Here is a 19678-nt window from a genome sequence, read left to right on the forward strand (position 1 = left end):
CCTGGTTCTCCCAGAGGTTTCTTCCTGTTAAAAGGGAGTTTTTCCTTCCTACTGTCACCAAGTGCTTGCTTATAAGGAATTGTCTCATTGTTGGGGTTTCTCTGTGTTATTTTATTTACACACACATATACATATATACGTATATACACACACATATACATATATATATATATATACACATATATATACACACACATATATACATATATATGTATATATACGTATGTATGTATATATATATATATACATATATATATATACATATACACACACACACACACACATATATATATATATATATATATATACATATATATATATATGAAACTCTGGCTGAAACGCTGATTGGGACCCACACCCAGTTTCACACCTTGGCTCAGGCGATTAGAGGATCATCAGGGGGTCCTTTTGTCCCTCTGTGGGGGGTTACTCCAACTAGGTTTATACCTGGGACTCTCCACCATTTGACCTTAGAACTGAAGAAGCTTCTCGGATGAGAGGTGAAACGTCTTCAAGTATCTTAAAGAAGTCCAGACGCTTTTCTTTGCAAGCTCCTTTGACTTTTAAAACTTCTCTATTAACCTGGAGCAGAAATACTGAGCTGGGTGCACAATAAAGACAAACTTACCTGCTCTCCAGGTTGTAGCTCTTTGAACCAAACAAAGATGGCAGCAGGAAGTGACTAGTTGTGCATAAGTACAAAAGCTAAATATCCATTCATTCAATACATTAATTATTAGAATGTTCAATAAATGTTCGTATTACTTATTTATTTACTTAATTATTTTTTGGAAAACTGAGCATCTTATCCTAAATAAGTTGGGATGATTGCTTGATCAGACATCCAAGTTTAGGATAAATGACAGTCCATTCAAAACAAAACTTTATTAAAACCATTACAATACATTCAACATTTAGCCACCTAACACATTGAGACGAGCAAATAAACGCTGGACCTTTTGTAAGCAGAAGCCCTGCCCCGATCTCCACACAGTGCGTGTGGAGATCTTAAAGACAGGGACGTGTTATTGCCGGAGGTCGCCAGAGGTCAGCATTGCACACTGCACATGCTGTTGCTGTCAGCGGGGAGTTGCTGTTACGGCGTGTAAATAAGATCGCAGATTTCTTATTTGCAGTCGAAATAAAGCTGTTTTTTTTTTTTCTTTTTTGTTGTTGACGGATTTCGTCGGTTTCAGTCGATGCGGGATCAGCTTTACGGACCGCGTGTGTGAGATGAGTTTCGCAGTGCTTTGGGATGCGCAGTGCGCTTTGCTGACTGGAAGTGCTGCAGTGTAAACAAGACTGTCCGAGGCTGCAGCGCTGCTATCTGCACAATAAAACATACACAATTCCGCTCATAGCTGACTTCTAGGCTCAGAAAAGAAGAGCTGTATTTTCGCCGCGAAAAATCAGGCATCTTTTTTTTTTCCAAGATGCGCAAGGATTTTGGTTAATTTTCTCCAGGGGAAGAAAAAAGAAAACTGGAGCTCTTTGGGGATTTTCTCTCTTTTTAAATGTAATCAAACTAGACATCTGTCACTCGGCACATCTGCTACTTCTGGGGACACATAAAAGGTTTATCTCGTCGCCTGATTAAACAGATGGACCTTGGCTGCCAAGGACCCAACAACTCCTCCAGCCAAGATGACTGACAACCAGGAAACCCAAGATGCTGCTGCTGAGGACACGACTCCGTCCGGGAGCGCGACCTTGCCGCTTCGTCAGCCGTGCGAGCGCCTCTCCTGCCACAAGAGCAGCGTGTGCTCCCGCTCCTACTTTGTGGTAGTGATGGTGTTTTTTCATGTTTACATCATTAACGTGATCGCGCTGCTTTTCTACGTGCACTACAACAGTGGGCAGGAAGACGCGAACCGAAGTCGTGATGCTCCCAGCAGCGGCCACCAGCGCCCCGAGTCGCGACGTCCGCCATCGAAAGACGAGCTTCAGCGCGATATTTCTCTGCCACGGATAGAGGGAATAAGGGTGAGTTAGGGTGAGTACTTGAGGATGATGATGATGCATCGCTCCTTCTGTCATCCTCTCACACGCCTTTGATTTCCCTTTCAGGTGGGACATGTCCAGAAGGTGTCACTGGTGTCAGGGAGACTTCACGAGATGAGGACTTTGAGCCTGAAACCGCTTCTTTTTGGTAAGAGGCTGCACAGCCACGTAGCTAAAAGAAGATAAAAATGAAGATCTGCCTCAGATGCCCAAAAGGAGAATAAAAAAAGAAGTGCTGCAGCTTACACTTGGCTACTTTACCTTAACATAACCCAGACTGGGCTGATTATTGTGCTACATCTAGGACCTCATAAAATAGGCAAGTAAGTCCTAAGGCAACTACTCTATACAAAGTCGGTCCATTGCACATGGGATGCAATTAGGGTCTCACAGCTGACTGGGTAAAGGGCAGAAATGCATCTGTACCTGAAAAACATAATGCATCAGTGCACAGCATGCAGTGGGAATGCTTTGCAAGTATTATGAAGTGGGTGAAATGTAGGCCTGTAGTCATTTGGATTGCTTCCTGATCTATTCACATGTTTTGTTTTTATAAGTAATGCGATTTCCTGCAGATTTTAAAGAGCTGACTCAAGGTTGATATAAGAAGATTTGCTGTAGGTTAGCTGGACACTAACTGAACTTTGGTTTGACAATATTTGAAATTTAAATTAATCTGATAGTTGTGGTTTTTTCTTTAATCAAGTAAATTTTGAAAATGTGAGACGCAATATTCAGAATTTCCAAAAGTCAACAAGTCCATCTTTTAAATCAGTCAACAACTGGTTAAATTCCAGCCTGAGGAATGTAGCCTGACATTATAGAGTGGTACTTGAATGGCATTATTCTACTCAATTTGAGGACTCTGGTCTCATTCACCCAATCACATTCACACTCATACAGTGCTTTTATCTATACCTAACCACTGTTTTCTAACATTCATGTACATACTACTATTTAATGCAGGAAATTCAGGGTTCTTGCTCAAGGATTCTTTGAATTATGGGGCTCCATCCATCAACCTTCTGACTGACCTTCTTAACCAATTGGTAGATGATCCTTCCTACCACACTTTCTAAGCTATCCCATTAGTTTAAAAAGAGAAGATGAAGAATCAGACAGATAATGCTGTCTTAATTTCCTCCGTAGTGTTTCTTACTTTTTGTGTTTCTGCAGAGATCCCGGGTTTTCTGTCTGAGGATGAGTGCCGTGTGGTGATGCAGCTTGCCCAGCTGAAGGGTCTAATGGAGAGCCAGTTAATGGTACAAGATGGTCAGGAGGAGCTGGCCAGGGAGCTCAATCTCAGCCCAGAGGAGATCTTTAACCTTCTAGATATCAACCAGGATGGACAATTGCAGCTCCATGAGGTGTATGTCAGTTTGTGGACTGAGAGGCATAGTGCGCAACCTGAAGTATTTTTTGTTACTTTTTGCTTCAGAGGTCTCTTACTCATTCCATCTTAAACACTATGACTCCTCCAGATACTGACTCATTCTCGAGTGAGAGATGGCATCTGGCTCACACCAGAGAATCTGCGAGAAATTTATGCTGGGCTCAAAGCTGACAAGGATGGCAATGGTAAGAAATTAACTTAATTAATCATTTCCACCAAGACCTTGTAAAAAAGATGCAAGGTAATGTGTATTCTGATTTTCCATTGAGAATTTACTTTACCTTGCATCTTTATCTCACGTGTTTCAGTGCAGCCCTTCACATGATTTGCTGTTATTTTCATAGGCTGCAGTGCTTTTGAGCTCTCAGGGCCACAGTAACTACCTCCTTACATAAACAATGCATTTATGGATATTTTTGATAGATTTTAGGTGGCAACTAAACTTACTTACCTTCTGCTATACATTTAATTTCTTTTCCAGTACAACGTTTTCAAGCAAGTTTCAGTGCTATATGTCCATGCTAGTAACAATGATGTGATAAGAATCTTAATCAAATATTGAGCTCTATTTAAACATAAAAGAGTTAAAGAGGAATTAAAGAGTGTAACTAGCAGAAAAGTGCTGCCAATCAGATGTGTTGATTAAGTGATGTGGTGGGGCGTGGTTTGCGGTGCCGTGCAGACGCACCTGCATGACATCCGGAATCACAATCCGTGCGTCTGCAAGTTGTGTGGAATGTGGTGTGATGAATGTGCGGCTGCCAGCTGAGAGCTGCAGCCGCGTGTATTAAATTTGGGTCTGAATAACGATCTATGGACCCGCCGTGTCTCAATCACACCACGAGTGATCATCAGCAAGTCTAACCATCTCTGTACAAGCAGAAGTTTTAGCAGATTTGGAGTATTCAGGTGTTGTCATGGGAAGGTTTGCGACAGGCAGCATGTGGACCCAAGTGCAGGACTCGGCAGACAGACTTATCTGAAAATACATCTTTATTAACTGGCAAAAGGCTGATTTAACAAAATATAAAGCAGAGCAGAATAGAGCTAGCGCTAGAAAAAAACAAACTGGAAGGAACTAATGCTGACTAACAGATAGCTATAACATTAGGGCATGTATGATAAGGACAAAACAGGGAACTGAGAAAAATGAGAGATAAATACACATAAGAGGTAATTAGGGAGATGGATCACAGGTGAACTAAATCTGACTAACGAGACAGAAATCTATACATAATGCACACTGGACAAGAGACAAAGTAAGACAGGAAATATCAGCAACACACACAAACAGACTCAGACTAAGACATGTGAACTTGACCCTGGGACTGAGGAGACAAAGGGATGGAACGTAGAGAGAGAAACATGGGAACAGGAAAGGGGAAAGCACACAGAGCCACACTACAGCTGTATTAACTAGACAAGACAGGGAATGCAGACAGACATGGAGACAGAACACAGGGACTGGACACAGGGACATGACTCGGGAGACAGGGATCACAAAAGGGACTAACATCAACCAAGGAACTGTAATAGAAAAATGGATAAGGATGAAACTGTTCAGAACTAGAACATAAACCACTTCACTAAACCCACAAAGCTCAACACAGTGGGTCATCGACCCAAACCCATGTATCAGTGGCTCCCAGACTCTTTATGTTCTCGCTCCCTTTGAGTTTGAGATCTGTGGACTCAGTCATGTCTTTTAAAAAGCAGTTAAAAACCTATCTGTTTAAACTCGCTTTTGGTTGATTTTGTTTTGTTTTAGATTTTAATGTCTGTTTTCTGCCTCTGTAAAGCACTTTGTGATTTTATCTTGAAAGGTGCTATATAAATAAAATTTTACTTTACTTTACTATGAACCATGACAGATGTGTTAATGTGAGGCCATCTGTCCAAAGCTAAAGCTTGGCTGATACTGAGTCATGCAACAGGACAATGATCTCACTTACACCAACAAATCTGCAAAAGGACGGCTGTTAAAGAAAAGAATTAAGATCTTGTAATCGTTCAGTCAAAGTTCAGAGGGTCTGGAGGTAACAGAGGCCTCAGGAGAGCTGTGCAAAAGTTGCAACAAGTTGCAACAAACCTCAGTTAACTGAAGCTACATTACTAAGAAGAGTGTAGAGAATTCTGCCGCAACAATGTGAGACACTGCAGAAAACAATTGCTTCAAGTTATTGCTGTTGCAGGATGTTCTACGAGCTAGAAAATGTTCATATGACTGTGCATCCTCATACTTTGGGTAGGTTTGCTGAGTCTAGAAGAGTTCAGGCTTCTGAGCAACGATGCTTTCCAGCGCTTCCTGTTGCAGCGCGGGGTGAAAAGGAGTCAGCTGGTGAGAAACAGCAGACACACGTGGTTGTACCAGGGCAAAGGAGCACACCAGGTCCTCCAAGACATCAAAGAGAGGTAAGAAAGACAAACCGTTACTGGGATTCATCCTGTGCTTACATTTATTTAAAACGTTTCCTTTCACTTGTCAAAGGGTGATTCGCCTCACTCGACTCCCACCCACGTTAGTGGATCTTAGTGAACCTCTTCAGGTGGTTCGCTATGAGGAGGGGGGACATTACCATGCCCACCACGACAGTGGCCCGGTCTACCCTGAAACAGCCTGTACACACACACGCCTTGCTGCAAATGCTTCTACTCCTTTTGAAACGTCTTGCAGGTGAGAAGCTAGAAGCAGCACTTCTTAACAAATATATCCACGTTTGTTCACATATGAATTCATCTGTCTGACATCATTACTGAACTACTCACTGTTGCTCCATTGTGACAGCTGGCATGCTAGTTTGTGTGACTCAACATTATCTTGCAAAAAATTGTGCACGCTTGTTGTTTGTGTGTGTGTTTGTGTGCTGTTTGCTTGCACTATACATGTGTGTGTCAATTTAAATCTGTGTTGCACACTTAGGTACATCACAGTTCTCTTCTACCTGAATTCTGTTGATGGGGGCGGGGAGACCGCATTCCCAGTGGCAGACAACAGGACCTATGATGAAGTGGTGCGTAATAGTCAGGAAAATGGTCAGGAAATGTGTGCAAAGTGTCCTGCAAACGTATTGTGTACATTCTGCGCATGTGTTTCATAACTGTGGCGACTCACACATATGTCAGCAACTGCACGAGTATGACATCAGACAAGCTATGTGACTGATTTTGAACATGTGTTTCAGTCTCTCATACACAATGACGTGGATCTTTTGGACACCAGAAGGAATTGTGACAAAAGTAACCTGAGGGTGAAGCCGACCAAAGGGACCGCTGTTTTCTGGTACAACTACCTTTCTGATGGAAGAGGTGGGTAAATGAAAGACAAATTTCCAGTAAAAAAGCAAAAAGAAAACGCAGCAAACCAAACTGCGTATTATTTTCATTACGTATTTCCAGTACACAGATTGTGTACCAACATTCAAATACAATTTGTATGAATGACCTCATTCATAACCAGTGCAGGTACATAAATTTGTAGTTTTTGTACCTGATTTTGTTTTCCACTCTCTGAACAAATTTAGAAATGGCTAAGACCATAATATTAACAAATGACAATGATCTGGTCTCGCAGAATTTAAATATACATCTTAAAAATACTACTACTTACTATTTTTACTACTACCTTACTAATAATGATTGATTAAGTAATCAAATTAATATTTTTTGTTATTGTTAATGTTTTTTCCTTAACTTTGATGTCCAAGCTTCTTTGTTGCCTTAGTGCAAGCTTCTATCTTACAGCATTGTCCCGCTTTCACCTACTCACGTCAAGATAAACATGTTTCCATATAAAGGGAAATTCGTAATATACACATAGTATGCAGATTCCACTGGACTGTTGATTTAAATAGATTCAAATTCCCAAACATTTGCATGTGATGTGAAAAAAATTGGACAGTGCACACATTTGTGAATCCAGTAATTTTGTGCAGGGTGAAAAAGTTTCTGTGCACATTAGCGAATGAGTCTCGATGTGTAATTTGCTTTTTTTTTCTATGAAAAGAAATTCATAATCTTAGTAAGTGTTGAATAAGCCTAAAAATCCATCCTAAGAGCTTACATAGACTCAGTATTTCTTGGAAATTAGTGCATACCAACAGTGTTAACATGTTTACAATGTTAGATTTGCAAACTTTTGAGACTAAACAGTGAATAGAGGCTGTTGATACTGATGGTTAACTCTGGTATATGATTGGTTGGTTTGTTGTCATAGAAACATATATGGGAGACATATATCTCATGGTGATGTTAGATCAAAGTGAAGAATACAGTAGATACAGTGTCAGGGATTCATGAATGTCTTTACCACAGTTGACTTTGACTTTGGTGTCAATAGGTAGAAGTAGATGAAAAAATAATGGACATCTGTACAGTCCTGATAGTTGATCAAATTGTTTACGCAATTAAAAGTTAAATGAGATCAAGAAAATATTAGAACTGTTGTTTTGGAGCCTAATAACGTAGATTTAAAAATTCATGTTAATACAGTGATAAATCTAATCTGAACTGCTCTGGTTGCCACCAAAGTGTCAGTATGTTAATGTAAATTTGATTTTTAAATTAAAATAGTTAAAGGATGTTTTTAGTCAAAGGAAAAAAAACACATTTTTTCTCATTAGGTTGGGTGGGGGAACAGGACGAATACGCTCTGCATGGAGGTTGTATGGTCACCCATGGCACTAAGTGGGTTGCCAATAAATGGATCAACATTGATCCGGATTACCAGAGGCAGACTCGCTATCAGCAGTTGGTGTTACAACAGCCAGAAGAGGAAGAAGATGATGATGAAGATCTGACTATGAACACAGGAATACAGAGTCCTAGCATCCATCAAGACTTGTAGCTTATCTGCCAAATAATACAAATAAGAAATCCCAGCCTTCCTCAGTCCTGTGCACAATGTTTTTGGTAACACCGTTTGTGGCCAGTATGTAAGGACAAGATTTATTCAGGGAATGAGGTCACAGTGGGTTTATGCAACAGTAAAGAGATGTTTTGTTGTTATATTTTTTTGCTTGGATATTGCTATCCTGTTATTTTTATCTACCAAAACCTCGTGTGTTAGAAGTATTGCACTAGAAACACAGTCAAGGAGTTGCAATTTTAAAAGCTTTTCTTTGCATGCGTCAGATGTGCAACAATTGCACTTGAAAACTGAAAACAAAAACCTTTCAGTGGTCTACCTTCTTATTGCTGCCATTACCAAAAAATAGGCTCACACACTGTCAGTGTGATGCATGTTGCCTTTGTTTTTCTCCCTTGAATTCATCGGTACCTTTTCCACGTGGAATGCACAATACATGAAATGCACAAGATATCTTCCAGATTTCATTTTATTTATTATGTATTTATTTTTGAATGCACTCTCACTCTCCCACATTGAATAAAATAAAGTGAGCTCTTCTGTCTTGAACACTAGTCATTCTTTTATATAAGTTAAATTAAAAAAAAACTGTATGAAAATGAAGGAGACACCCTTATCACACAGTGGGATAGCTCAGAAAGTAATAAATTGATATTGCATAAATTCATTATTCCTTCTACTCAACATTTTTCCACGTGTTTGCATGAAGGCCTTAAAGTTTCGTGCTGGTATGCAGCTCCTGTAATCAAAAAAGTGTTTTAAATATTTAATCGTCAGCCGTAACATATCCATACCCAGACAGATGAAAGTTGCGTTTGAAAATGAAACCTGAATGTTGGCTGGACGTACCACTGACGGCTCATATCTTGGGATGGTTGTCGCTCCACGGTGGTTTAGACAGTGGAGCACAGCGTCGTGTACGGAGGCAAAAAGACGTCTCTTTGTTATTTTCTCAGAGAAGAAGTCACCATGCTCTAATTGTTCCACCACAGAGGCTGCAAACAAAAGAGTCTATGAGTGAATTATCACCACCATAAAGTGCAGCACAATACACCTGCAGCAGCAGTATTCACTTACCTTGACAACCAGCCATGTAGACATCTACATCAATCTCACTGAAGTCCTGGAAAATCTGTCGATATAATAAACCTCTGTTATTTCAATAATTTATACCAGAATGGATCTTCAGGGTCAATTTTGCTGTGACAAGCTATGAATCTGTTACAGAAAATTTTAAACACCGGCATTCAAAAAGTATGCTGCTCTGTGTCTATATTTGACATTGCTATTTAAAAACAACCCTTTTTCCCTGAATTATCTTAAAGTCTTATGGTTTTGTCCCAAGCTTTTAAAACAGCATAAAATGTGTGGGTATTTCACTCATGAAATAATTGCCTGCTTATCACTTACATTTTTCATGGTCTTGATAGCCACTGTGTCAATGAAGTTAGCTGTGGAGAGGTCAAGAATGATGGAATGAATATCCCAGGTCCATTTGCCCAGGGAACCCAGAGACATTCGCTCAAGATCCTGGCTCAAGGTGTCCTCACTGCTTGAGCCCAGAGTGGTGGTGTCCCCATCCTGCAGCTCAGACATCCATCCTAAGCTGGTGCAATCTGGATCTCCTCCTTTGAGGTATTCCCATCTACCGTCTGGTGTTCGGGGAGTGGTTGGGATGACAAACACTGTCCCATTTTCCCTCTCAGTCCCACCCTGCTCGTCCTCCACTATAACGGTCCCGTCTATGGATGTGTCTCTCCAACAGCCACCCTCTTCCTCCAGAGAGAACTCTGAAAGTTGTCTAGCTGCCCTCTGTGCTCGTCTCTTAGGAGTTGGATATAAAGGAAATTATTGTTAATATAGCTGTGAAGGTTTTAGGTTTAGAGGACTTGGGCTACTGATGGCCCACATCTTTCATTATTCTTTCGACTGCTCCCTTTAGAGGTCACCACAGTGGATCATCTGTCTCCATCTCACCCTACCTGCAGCATCCTCTTCTATTACACCAACCCTCTGCATGTCCTCCTTCAGTATATCCATGGAGCTTCCTCTTTTTCTTCTGCCTGGCACCTCCATCCTCAACACTGTGTTCAGCCTCCTGTCTTTTCTGTCAGCTCCAAACCGTGCATCATAGCATGTTTCACTACGTCTTAAACCTTCCTTCTCACTTTTTCTGCTGACCTTCTGTCTCAAATCACCTCTGACATTCATCTCCATCCTGCCTGCACTCTTTCGCATCTGTGTGACTCATATTATGTAGAGGACATATACTGGGTAAACTGGGAAAAGGTTGTTGAGGTGGAGCTGCCAGGCAGGAGAAAAAGAAAAAAGGCCCAAAAAGGAGGCTTTTGGATGTGGTGAGAGATGACATATATGTGGTTTGCACAAGAGAGGAAGATGCAGTGGGCGAGAAGAGATGCTGCAGTGACCCCGAAAGAGAGCAGCTGAAAGGAGAATAAGATACTGAACATTACTTCTCTCTTGGCCTGCCTCTTTGCCCGTCTCTCAGCCCGTCTTTCTCTTCGTTTCTGTTTAGCCTCCTGCCTCCTTTTGTAGATAATCATTTTGCTGATGTTAAGGCCACTCTGAAAACAGGAAGAAGAAGAATAAAATATAGGATGAGGATAACACAAATGCTCACAAAAAAGGGTAGGGATCTGTAATTGTCTGGTTTTATGTTCTCAAACTGCTTTTGTCATGTGTGATAATAAATGATTGGAATTGGGACTGGCAAGGTCATTTTGGTGATGCATTTCTTTTTCCACTGTGCAAGACGATTTAATTATTGATCAAGAAAATAGTGAATGATCAGACTATTCAAGAGATAAAGTCACAAGTTGCAGTCGTGGGCTTGATATCATTCTTACAGACCTTTTCTTTCAGGGCTTCCAGGTAGAGATCAGCATTGGCGAAATAAACTGTTGCAGACGAGCGGAATATAGTAACACCTGGAATCCCTCTCGCCTGTCAAACACAGAGACATCATTAATTATTTGGCAGTCAAGGGAGACAAGCTTTTACTCATGCCTTTCTGTCTCACCTCTCTGTGCATTTCTATATCCACATAGAGCTCTGTACCTGGAATATTTCCCAGAACAGAGTATGTCGGCCTGAGAAAAGAAATAAAAACACTTAATGTATGTGCACATTATGTTTGCATACAGCCAATTTGTCTAATCTGGCAAATCCTGCAGTCTAACATCTTGTCCCTAATGCTGCATCTCACAAACAGCATGACTGACAGACTGCAGAGTGAATTGCTATGATTAGGTGAGAGGTGTCTTACAGCTGAGTCCTGAAGATAACCGTAAACACTGCAAAGGTGACAGATGCTGCCAGACCCAGGTCCAGATTGAGGAGCAATGTTGATACCCAGGTGACCAACCAAACCACCTATGAGACACAGGGTTACACTGCATTATCCCGTTCCTGTGACAATTATTGTGAAACTCTGTAACTACATTTAAATATGATTTAAAATGATACACGATCACAATTCGTTATCCTCTCACCAGGTCGATCTTGCTGCTCCTCCACAGTGTAATGATGTCATAGTACTGCTTGAACATCCCTTTCAAATTTACAAACACAACTGCTGATAGGACGGCCTAAAGCAACAAGAATAGTCAGGAATATGGTCAGAAATGCCAGAAAATCTGTAAAGCATCATAAAAACAGTAAAGACAGGCAGGTCATAGCGCAATCTGACCTTTGGCAGTTCCTGGAACAGTGTCCCAAGTTTAAGTATGATCACTAACACAATTAGAGATGAGGCAACTCCAGCCATCTGCACAAACAACACAAAGATATGACAGCATGTGTCTAATACATATATTCCTAACATTTAGCAGTCCCCAAACAACTATTTGATTGCTTCTTGTCTCCATTTAGCTTTGGGTTTGCATAATAACTAAACACCATAAATGTCAAATTTCTGGTTTACTATTCTTTATTTTTTAAATTAAGGTACTCAACTGGGACATATTTGTAGCCAGTTTGCTGTACAGCTCTCGCACATGCAGCGCTTTTTTGGAATGTCTTTGGCTTGTGATGTAACACTTGTTTCTAGGCTGCCTCTGTGTAAAGTTTTAACTTCAGGTGCTCACTCACTTGTGTTTTGACCCCAGTTGTGTCTTGTATTAGACTTCGAGACATAGAGGAGCAGACAGAGAAGCACTGAAAGAAGCCTCCAACTGTATTACTCAGACCCAGCGCCACAAGCTCCTGTGACAGGGTGGAGACAAAGACACACAATTTGGAGAGAAAAAGATGAAAATAACAGAGTTTTACTGAATGTAGAAAAAGTCATGGATTATTTGTTGTGAGGTCTTATTCACCTGGTTACTGTCCACCTTGTATCCATGTTTTAGTGCAAATGTTTTGCCAAGGGAAATAGTTATGGCGTATCCAACAATGGCCAGTGCAAAAGCATCACCGATGACTTCTCCGAAAAGATTCACATCTGGCACACTGGGGGAACTTAAACTGGTGCACAGGTGGGGGATATGAAGGAAACCAGTTAGTTCTAACATGCTCGAAAAATGACTTAAGCAAAATGACAGCAGTAGAAGATAAAGTTAAATGCATACCCACTAGGAATTTCTCCAACAACTGAAATTGTGTAGTTGGTGTTCAAGTGGGCATAGGAGGATATCAGTGTCCCTGCCACAATCTAAAATGATCACAGCAAACACGAATGTCACAAACATAAAGGTGCAAAGCTAAATTTCGCAGCACATGTCTACCTTAAAAATCAATCAGTAAAATTCAGTCATTCGTATGACTAAATAGATGATGTGCACTTAATTATTAGCCATAATCTTTTGCCATGAAGTGCAAAAAGAGAGAGGCCCCTACGGTGCTGCTGATTCAGCTGCTCTTTTCCACTGTGTCTGTGCTTTTTCAGCACCGCTGCATCAGCACAGAGCACAGAGGTGATAACCGAAAGAGCAGCCAGAGAGGGTCTCCTCCGGTCAACTTACGGTGATAAGCTCCACTGGGATGGGAACTGGCAGCTTTGAACTGAGAAATGAGTTGAGCTCCTTGGCTGCAATTAGAAGCACTATAGTCACAACGCTGACCAGCAGTGTGGGAAGATGAGTGTTTGGCAGCAAAGAGCAAACATCCTTCAGAGTCTGTAAATTTTTTATAAAGTTATATGAAGTTATATAAAGTGACATAAAAGTGACATTGTACTGATTTTGCTCAGAATGGTGTCTTTAACAAGCCGTGTTGCCTGCATAGGTAGAAATCAAACTATGACAGATAACTGATTTCAGATTATCACATGCCTTGTAGTTAACTCTGGAACCACTCAGTACTTTTAAATACTTTTTCCAATATATGCTTTAGTACTCTGCAACAAAAACAGATTAGGATGTGTCAAATCAGTACAATCATTAAAAATGCATAAAAGATGTCTAAATGAAAGAGACAAAGTCCTAAAAGCATTTGTGCTACTTAGGTGAGAGTATGTATGCAGCTCCTCTGTGAGTGTCAATGCTGCGATTTAACACATACACTCAAGTTGTTCCAACACATGTAAAAGAATAAGGTCAGGACTGTTTTATTAACAGAAACACAGAGAGCACTTACTTACAATACTTCATAGTACTCACATACACCAATGACAGCGGACCACTAAACCGCGTAGGGGAAACTCCAAAGATGTACTTCAGTTGTGCCACCACAGCATGGGCTGCTGCAGCTGTTGTGTAAGCTCGCACCAGAGGTTCAGACAAATATGTCCCCACAAATCCAAACTTTACCACACCCAGTAGCACCTGTAAATGCGATATTTTCAGTACGTATGTGTTAATGCAGCTGTAATAGCAAAATAGGGTGTTATTGTTTTCTGAGATGTTCCAGGTTTGCAAACCTGAATAAGTCCTCCAAGCACAGTAGTAGCTGCTGCCACTTGCACCCTGTATGAGTCCCTGGCAGTCACATCTACCTCTGCAGTGATGTTGGTCCCATTCGCTTTCTGGAAATCTACATCCGGAGCAAGTCTTTCTGTCACACTACCCACCATGATGCTCAGCACCGTAAATGTGCCTGAACACAATAAAACATAGCAACTCGTGTGATTACAACAGTTACCACAGCTGCCATGGCACAGTGTATGTCTCCCATTTGCATCACTACCTATGGAAACATGGCGTGATGTTCCAAAAAAGAAGTAGACCAGTGCTGGGTAGAGCGATGAGTAGAGGCCAAATACAGGAGGTAAAGAAGCCAGTAATGCATATGCCATACCTGTAGATGACAGATGTTTTCTTACACCAGCTGACGGACAGGTATGTTTAAGGAGCTATGCTATTTGAATACAACTGGCAAGTCATACTAAAATATTCCCATACCTTGTGGCAGGTGCATTATACCCACACTAATCCCGGAGATGAGGTCTGGCATGCCGTAGTCCCAGACTGAGTACTTGGGGAGCCAGTATAACACAGGCAGTCTCCTCACTATACTTTGCTTGAGGTAATGTATGTTGCATCTGGGAGGAATTTGAAGAATTCAAGAAGAAGAACTGTGAAAATCTTTGTGCTGTAGAGCTGCTGGTAGGTATTCTTTAGGACCTTACCTTAAGGCATTCTTTAGCTGCTCACTTAGAGAAGAGTGGATATCAGCATATGATTTCCTCTGTGTTACCTCTTCCAGTTTCAGTTCATCAAGCACATCCCTCTCCACTCTGAATCTCTCAGATCTGCGTGCAGACTCCATCTGTCTAACTCTGTCTAAGTACAAAGATTCTTTCTGACTGCAAGCGTGCAACCAAAAGCAGAGGCCGGAGAAGTGTTGTGGAAGCAGCAACTGCATCTGCATATCTACACCATATTGCCTAATGATTAACTACAGCCAGGATATTGTGGGCAGAGCTATTACAAAGATAGTGGACCGGATGAAGCAAAATATATAATTATGTGCTGAAAATAGAAAAAGGTTAACTCAGTGATCATGTGTTTCCATTCATGTTGTTTTATTTTTTCCATTCAGCAACAAAACTGAAGCTAACGAACCATGAACAGTCATTTCAAACCCAGCGTACCCAGGTAACTATTTAATGAAGTCAAAGTGACAAAATCAAACGTGGGTTCTTTTAAAGCTTTATGTCCCTTTTTATGAGAAACTCTGATTTCTGAAGCTTGTGCACACACAGTATGCACTGGGTCTTTAAGAGAACACAGTCATGAAATCTGAATCCAAACTCAGAGCAACATCTCATGCATTTCAGAGCGGCATGCATGTAACCAGGGCAAACAACCTGGAAAGAATTACCCCAAATGGTGGGCAATTTAATTCTGATGAGTGAAATTATGAATGACAACATAAAATGTAATAACAGTTATTGTTGTGACTGCTTTAAAACCTTCTCTTCAAGGATCACTCAAAACCTTCTGACCCACTTGTTGTCTGCCACAACACTATCTATTTTTGGGTTACCAGCTCAGAGGGCAGCAGCAGAGGAGGGGGTACATATCTTTGCCACGCATTTGCTCAGGCCTCTCTAACCCCACCGACTGTGACATTCGGCAACATCAACAACACATGTAGCCTGTTTAAAAACAGATATGCACTGGTCTTTTTAGATTGAAGACGGTCTTTTTAGTACGCCAAGAGAAGCTGATGCATTTGGTAAGACTAATTTTTTTAAAGGGAATAAATGCTGCAGTATGTGTCTGCTGTCACAGTGATCTGTTACAGTGTTACTCTGCTTCTACACTTCTATATGTTGATCTATATATTGTACACAAAGGCTAATCTGAAAATGTCATGTCATCATGTCATGATGGTGGTGAAAAGATAAGGCACTGCTTAAAGTCTCTTTTAGACTGTACTGATCTTAACTGAAACATTACTTCCTTTTTATCCACATAAGCTTGATTTTATCAAACCTTTTTAACCAAATTTCACTCTATCATGCACCAGTGAAACATCGGGAGTGACAACCTTTAATTCTGTGTGCATTTTCTTCTGTTTTTCAGAAAAAGCCTCATTAGTTGTTCAGGGTGTATAAAACCTCCTGTTTAAATTTGTAAATAACATTTTCACCGACGTTTTGAAGCATAATGGATCTTACTGCTAAACATGGGCTGCTGCTGCTCGACCAGCTGAGGAAGATGAGGGACGCTGAGCATCTGACAGATGTGGTGCTGGTTGCTGAGGGCGTCAGCTTTCCCTGTCACAGAGTTGTCCTGTCCGCCTTCAGCCCATACTTCCGTGTTATGTTCACCTGTGGCCTGCGTGAGTGCAACAACAGAGAGATATTCCTGCGTGACACTCCTGCAGACAGCCTGGCCCTCCTCTTGAACTACATGTACTGCTCAGATCTTCCTCTCACTAATGGCAACGTACAAGGCATCTCCATAGCAGCTTTTCTTCTACAGATGGATGATGTCTTCACTCGCTGTCAGCTGCACATGATGGAGAACATGGATGCCTCTAATTGCCTTGGTGTATATTACTTTGCCCGTGACCTCGGTGCAGAGGAACTGGCTGACCAAGCTCAGCGCTTCCTGAGGCAGCACTTTGTCCAAGTGTGCCAGAATGAGGAGGTCTTGGAGTTGGAGGCCCATCAGCTTGGAAAGCTTCTGTCATCTGACGATCTGAATGTGTCTCGGGAAGAAACCATTCTGGATGTGGTCCTTGGATGGGTCAAACACAGTACCCTGGTGGATGGAGAGGTACGTGTTCGGCATCTCCCAGAGCTCCTGCGGAAGGTCCGTCTGCCACTGATAAACCCCGACTACTTAAGAGAAGCAATAAAGAGAAACACAGCCCTGCTGGCTGATGCTGAGTGTCTGGAGATTATGAACGAAGGACTGGAGGCCACGGCTTTGCATCCCGCGGCTGCACCACGCAAACTAAAGCTGCGTTATGGCATGGAGACCACAGATCTGCTGCTCTGCATTGGCAATGACAGTGGCGGTATCAGGTCAAGGTATGGCAGCTATGCTGAGCGCAGCTTTTGCTTTGCACCGTCCACAGGGCGAATTTATTACATCACCTCACCTCGCTACGGAGAGGCTCTGGGGTATGTGTGTGCTGGAGTTGTGACTGAAAGAAATGACATCATTGTAGCAGGAGAGGCAAGTGCTCGCAGAATGGCCCGACAGAAAGACACCAGTGTTGAAATCTGCAGGTAAGAAAAGATATCTGAAAGCACTTGACTGATTTGCCTTTGGTTACCCCACATACAGAAGATACTAAATGTTGCCAGATTTGATTTCCAGGTACATGGTGGAGGCCCAGGGAAGCTGGGAGCACCTGACATCAGCAGAGTACCGTGATTCTTATGCTCTGGCGTCACTGGGAGACACTCTATACTTGCTGGGTGGCCAGATGAAGCTGAAGAACCAGTTTCTCATCACAAACTGTGTGGAACGCTGGTCTCTGCAGGGTGGACCCTGGCGGAGCGCAGCACCCCTTCCTTTGCCTTTGGCTTGTCACAGCGTGGTCAGAATGAAAGATCGCCTTTATGTGGTGGGCGGTCGAACCCCACAGGTGAGGCAAAATAAAAGAAATCACTTTCCAGCTATTTAAACACATTCACTTTAAGTCTTATAAACTAAAGATACTTCTTTTACACATTGAAGGAGAGCTCTTACTGTGTCCCTATGTGACCCTTCTCTGACTGCACCTGCTCTGCTTTGTCATATCATTGCTCCCCTTCGACCTTCCAGTCATACCGGATGGATGAGGAGCCCGACTGTCTTAGTAACCGCCTCTTGGAGTATGATCCAAACACAAACAAATGGACAGAGCTTTGTCCCATGAAATACTCAAAGTACCGCTGCAGTGCTGTAGTACTCAATGGGGAAATTTATGTGATGGGTAAGATGAATTATTTTGTTAAGCTGCCAATACATTTGAAGGAATTTCATTAGTGCCATTGTGGTGGCCGTCCTCTTTGAACTGCACTGATTTTTGCCAACTTCTTTCTCAGGTGGTATTGGTTGTGAGGGTGTGGACCGTGGACAATCCCGTCACTGTCTCAGCGCTGTGGAGATTTACAACCCAGATGGAGATTATTGGAGGGACGGACCTCCTCTGCCATGTTCCCAGCTTTCATTGCGTACCAACGCCTCCAATGCTGGTGTTGTGGGAGGAAAGATTTATGTTTGTGGATATTACAAAGGAGCAGGTAATGAAAAAGTATCCATACCTATTATGCATAAAATATTTAGCTCCCCCCCGTGACTGAATTTCCACTCTGTGTATTAACTATCTTTAGATCGCCATGATGACATAACAAAGGACATTCTGGAGCTAGACCCGTGGGAGAACCGGTGGACTGCGGTGGCTCGCCGTGCTTTAATGCATGACAACTATGACGTCTGCTTAGTGGCAAATCTCAACCCAAGGGGACTCGTATCCCCACCTGCAGACTTAGTAAAGCTGTGACACCACTGTCAGTCAGATCAAAGTCTGCGAAGGAGAATTAGTGAAGGAAATTAATCATTAATGCACTTATTGCACAGCTTATGGCAATCACTTTTTTCAAGCAAGAAAGCTCTTAGTACTCTGCATGAAAGAGACGTCTATGGTTAATTGCTTGGTTGCACACCGGGAAGTAGGAAAGCAATTTGTAAATACAATATATTTGTTGCTTCTTAATGTGTTGTGTAACAGCTGCAAAGCGGATTATCCCAAACCTGCAGCTGTGTAGTATATCTGGAGTGTTATTAGCAGCTCCAGGAAAGGATTTTCTTTGAGGGATATATGATTATAATAGTGGAGTTCACACTTTGATAAAAAATAAATAAATTATAGCAAAATTCTGGCACTCGGCCTGTTTTTGACAGGAAAAAGATTTTTCAAGACAACCATGCTGAAGTTTGAAGCCACTTAAAAAAGTTATTGTTTTTTAAATTAAATACATTCATATTTATTGAACATGTTCTTTTAAGTGCAGTGTAAATGGCAAGTAAGGAAAAAATGAACAGTTTACCATAAATTACATATATTAATTCTAATGGGTAAAATCAATGTAGGTGTAGAGGAGTGATTATTTAGTAACCACCACTCCTGTGTTCTAAGAGCCCAGTGCAAGTTGAACATGTTTAAAGATGCACTGAATAAAGCTGCAGTAAACTTGGTCATGTGTGTGTCTGGACAGACGAGGGCAATATTTCTTCTTTCTTTAGAAACTTGGATGATTCTTGCTCTTAAAAAATGGTTATTAAATGCATAAAATTGAAAAGAAAGAAAATCATGCTAAAACACACCCTGGGTTTTACAGATGTTTGTGCCAGTTTATGAAATGTCAATAATCTTTCTCAGACTGGGGGTCTCTGATGCACTTTCCACCTGAATAGCTGTGCAATTAGGCTTCCTGGCTGCTTTCTTGCTCTGGTTCTGGTTCATATATATATATATATATATATATATATATATATATATATATATATATATAT

General features: G+C 41.5%; 3 protein-coding genes across 3 annotated transcripts; 2 read left to right on the forward strand and 1 right to left on the reverse strand.

Moving 5' to 3' along the window:
* Window positions 1–1211: 1211 nt before the first annotated feature.
* Window positions 1212–8902, forward strand: p4htmb (prolyl 4-hydroxylase, transmembrane b). Its single transcript, XM_085406721.1, has 9 exons — window positions 1212–1983; window positions 2068–2149; window positions 3178–3368; window positions 3483–3579; window positions 5644–5806; window positions 5883–6068; window positions 6315–6405; window positions 6577–6700; window positions 8014–8902. Exons 1-9 carry the CDS (start codon window positions 1645–1647, stop codon window positions 8235–8237), a joined length of 1497 nt encoding a protein of 498 aa, XP_085262847.1. The 5' UTR covers window positions 1212–1644; the 3' UTR covers window positions 8238–8902.
* A 68-nt stretch (window positions 8903–8970) lies between these two features.
* Window positions 8971–14984, reverse strand: slc26a6l1 (solute carrier family 26 member 6, like 1). Its single transcript, XM_085406724.1, has 19 exons — window positions 14845–14984; window positions 14618–14757; window positions 14403–14513; window positions 14137–14312; window positions 13877–14041; window positions 13241–13393; window positions 12848–12930; window positions 12596–12743; window positions 12369–12482; window positions 11968–12045; window positions 11771–11866; window positions 11545–11651; window positions 11299–11368; window positions 11130–11222; window positions 10733–10843; window positions 9669–10082; window positions 9336–9390; window positions 9108–9253; window positions 8971–8997 (listed from the first exon to the last, which is right to left on the reverse strand). Exons 1-19 carry the CDS (start codon window positions 14982–14984, stop codon window positions 8971–8973), a joined length of 2427 nt encoding a protein of 808 aa, XP_085262850.1.
* Window positions 14985–15767: 783 nt separating this feature from the next.
* Window positions 15768–19562, forward strand: kbtbd12 (kelch repeat and BTB (POZ) domain containing 12). Its single transcript, XM_085406723.1, has 6 exons — window positions 15768–15896; window positions 16247–17403; window positions 17495–17765; window positions 17945–18095; window positions 18208–18405; window positions 18496–19562. Exons 2-6 carry the CDS (start codon window positions 16331–16333, stop codon window positions 18663–18665), a joined length of 1863 nt encoding a protein of 620 aa, XP_085262849.1. The 5' UTR covers window positions 15768–15896; window positions 16247–16330; the 3' UTR covers window positions 18666–19562.
* Window positions 19563–19678: the final 116 nt, after the last annotated feature.

This window comes from Rhamphochromis longiceps, linkage group LG5 (assembly GCF_057381845.1).
Source record: "Rhamphochromis longiceps isolate RC_006_pf linkage group LG5, R_longiceps_female_GT1.1, whole genome shotgun sequence".
Classification (NCBI taxonomy): Eukaryota; Metazoa; Chordata; class Actinopteri; order Cichliformes; family Cichlidae; genus Rhamphochromis; species Rhamphochromis longiceps.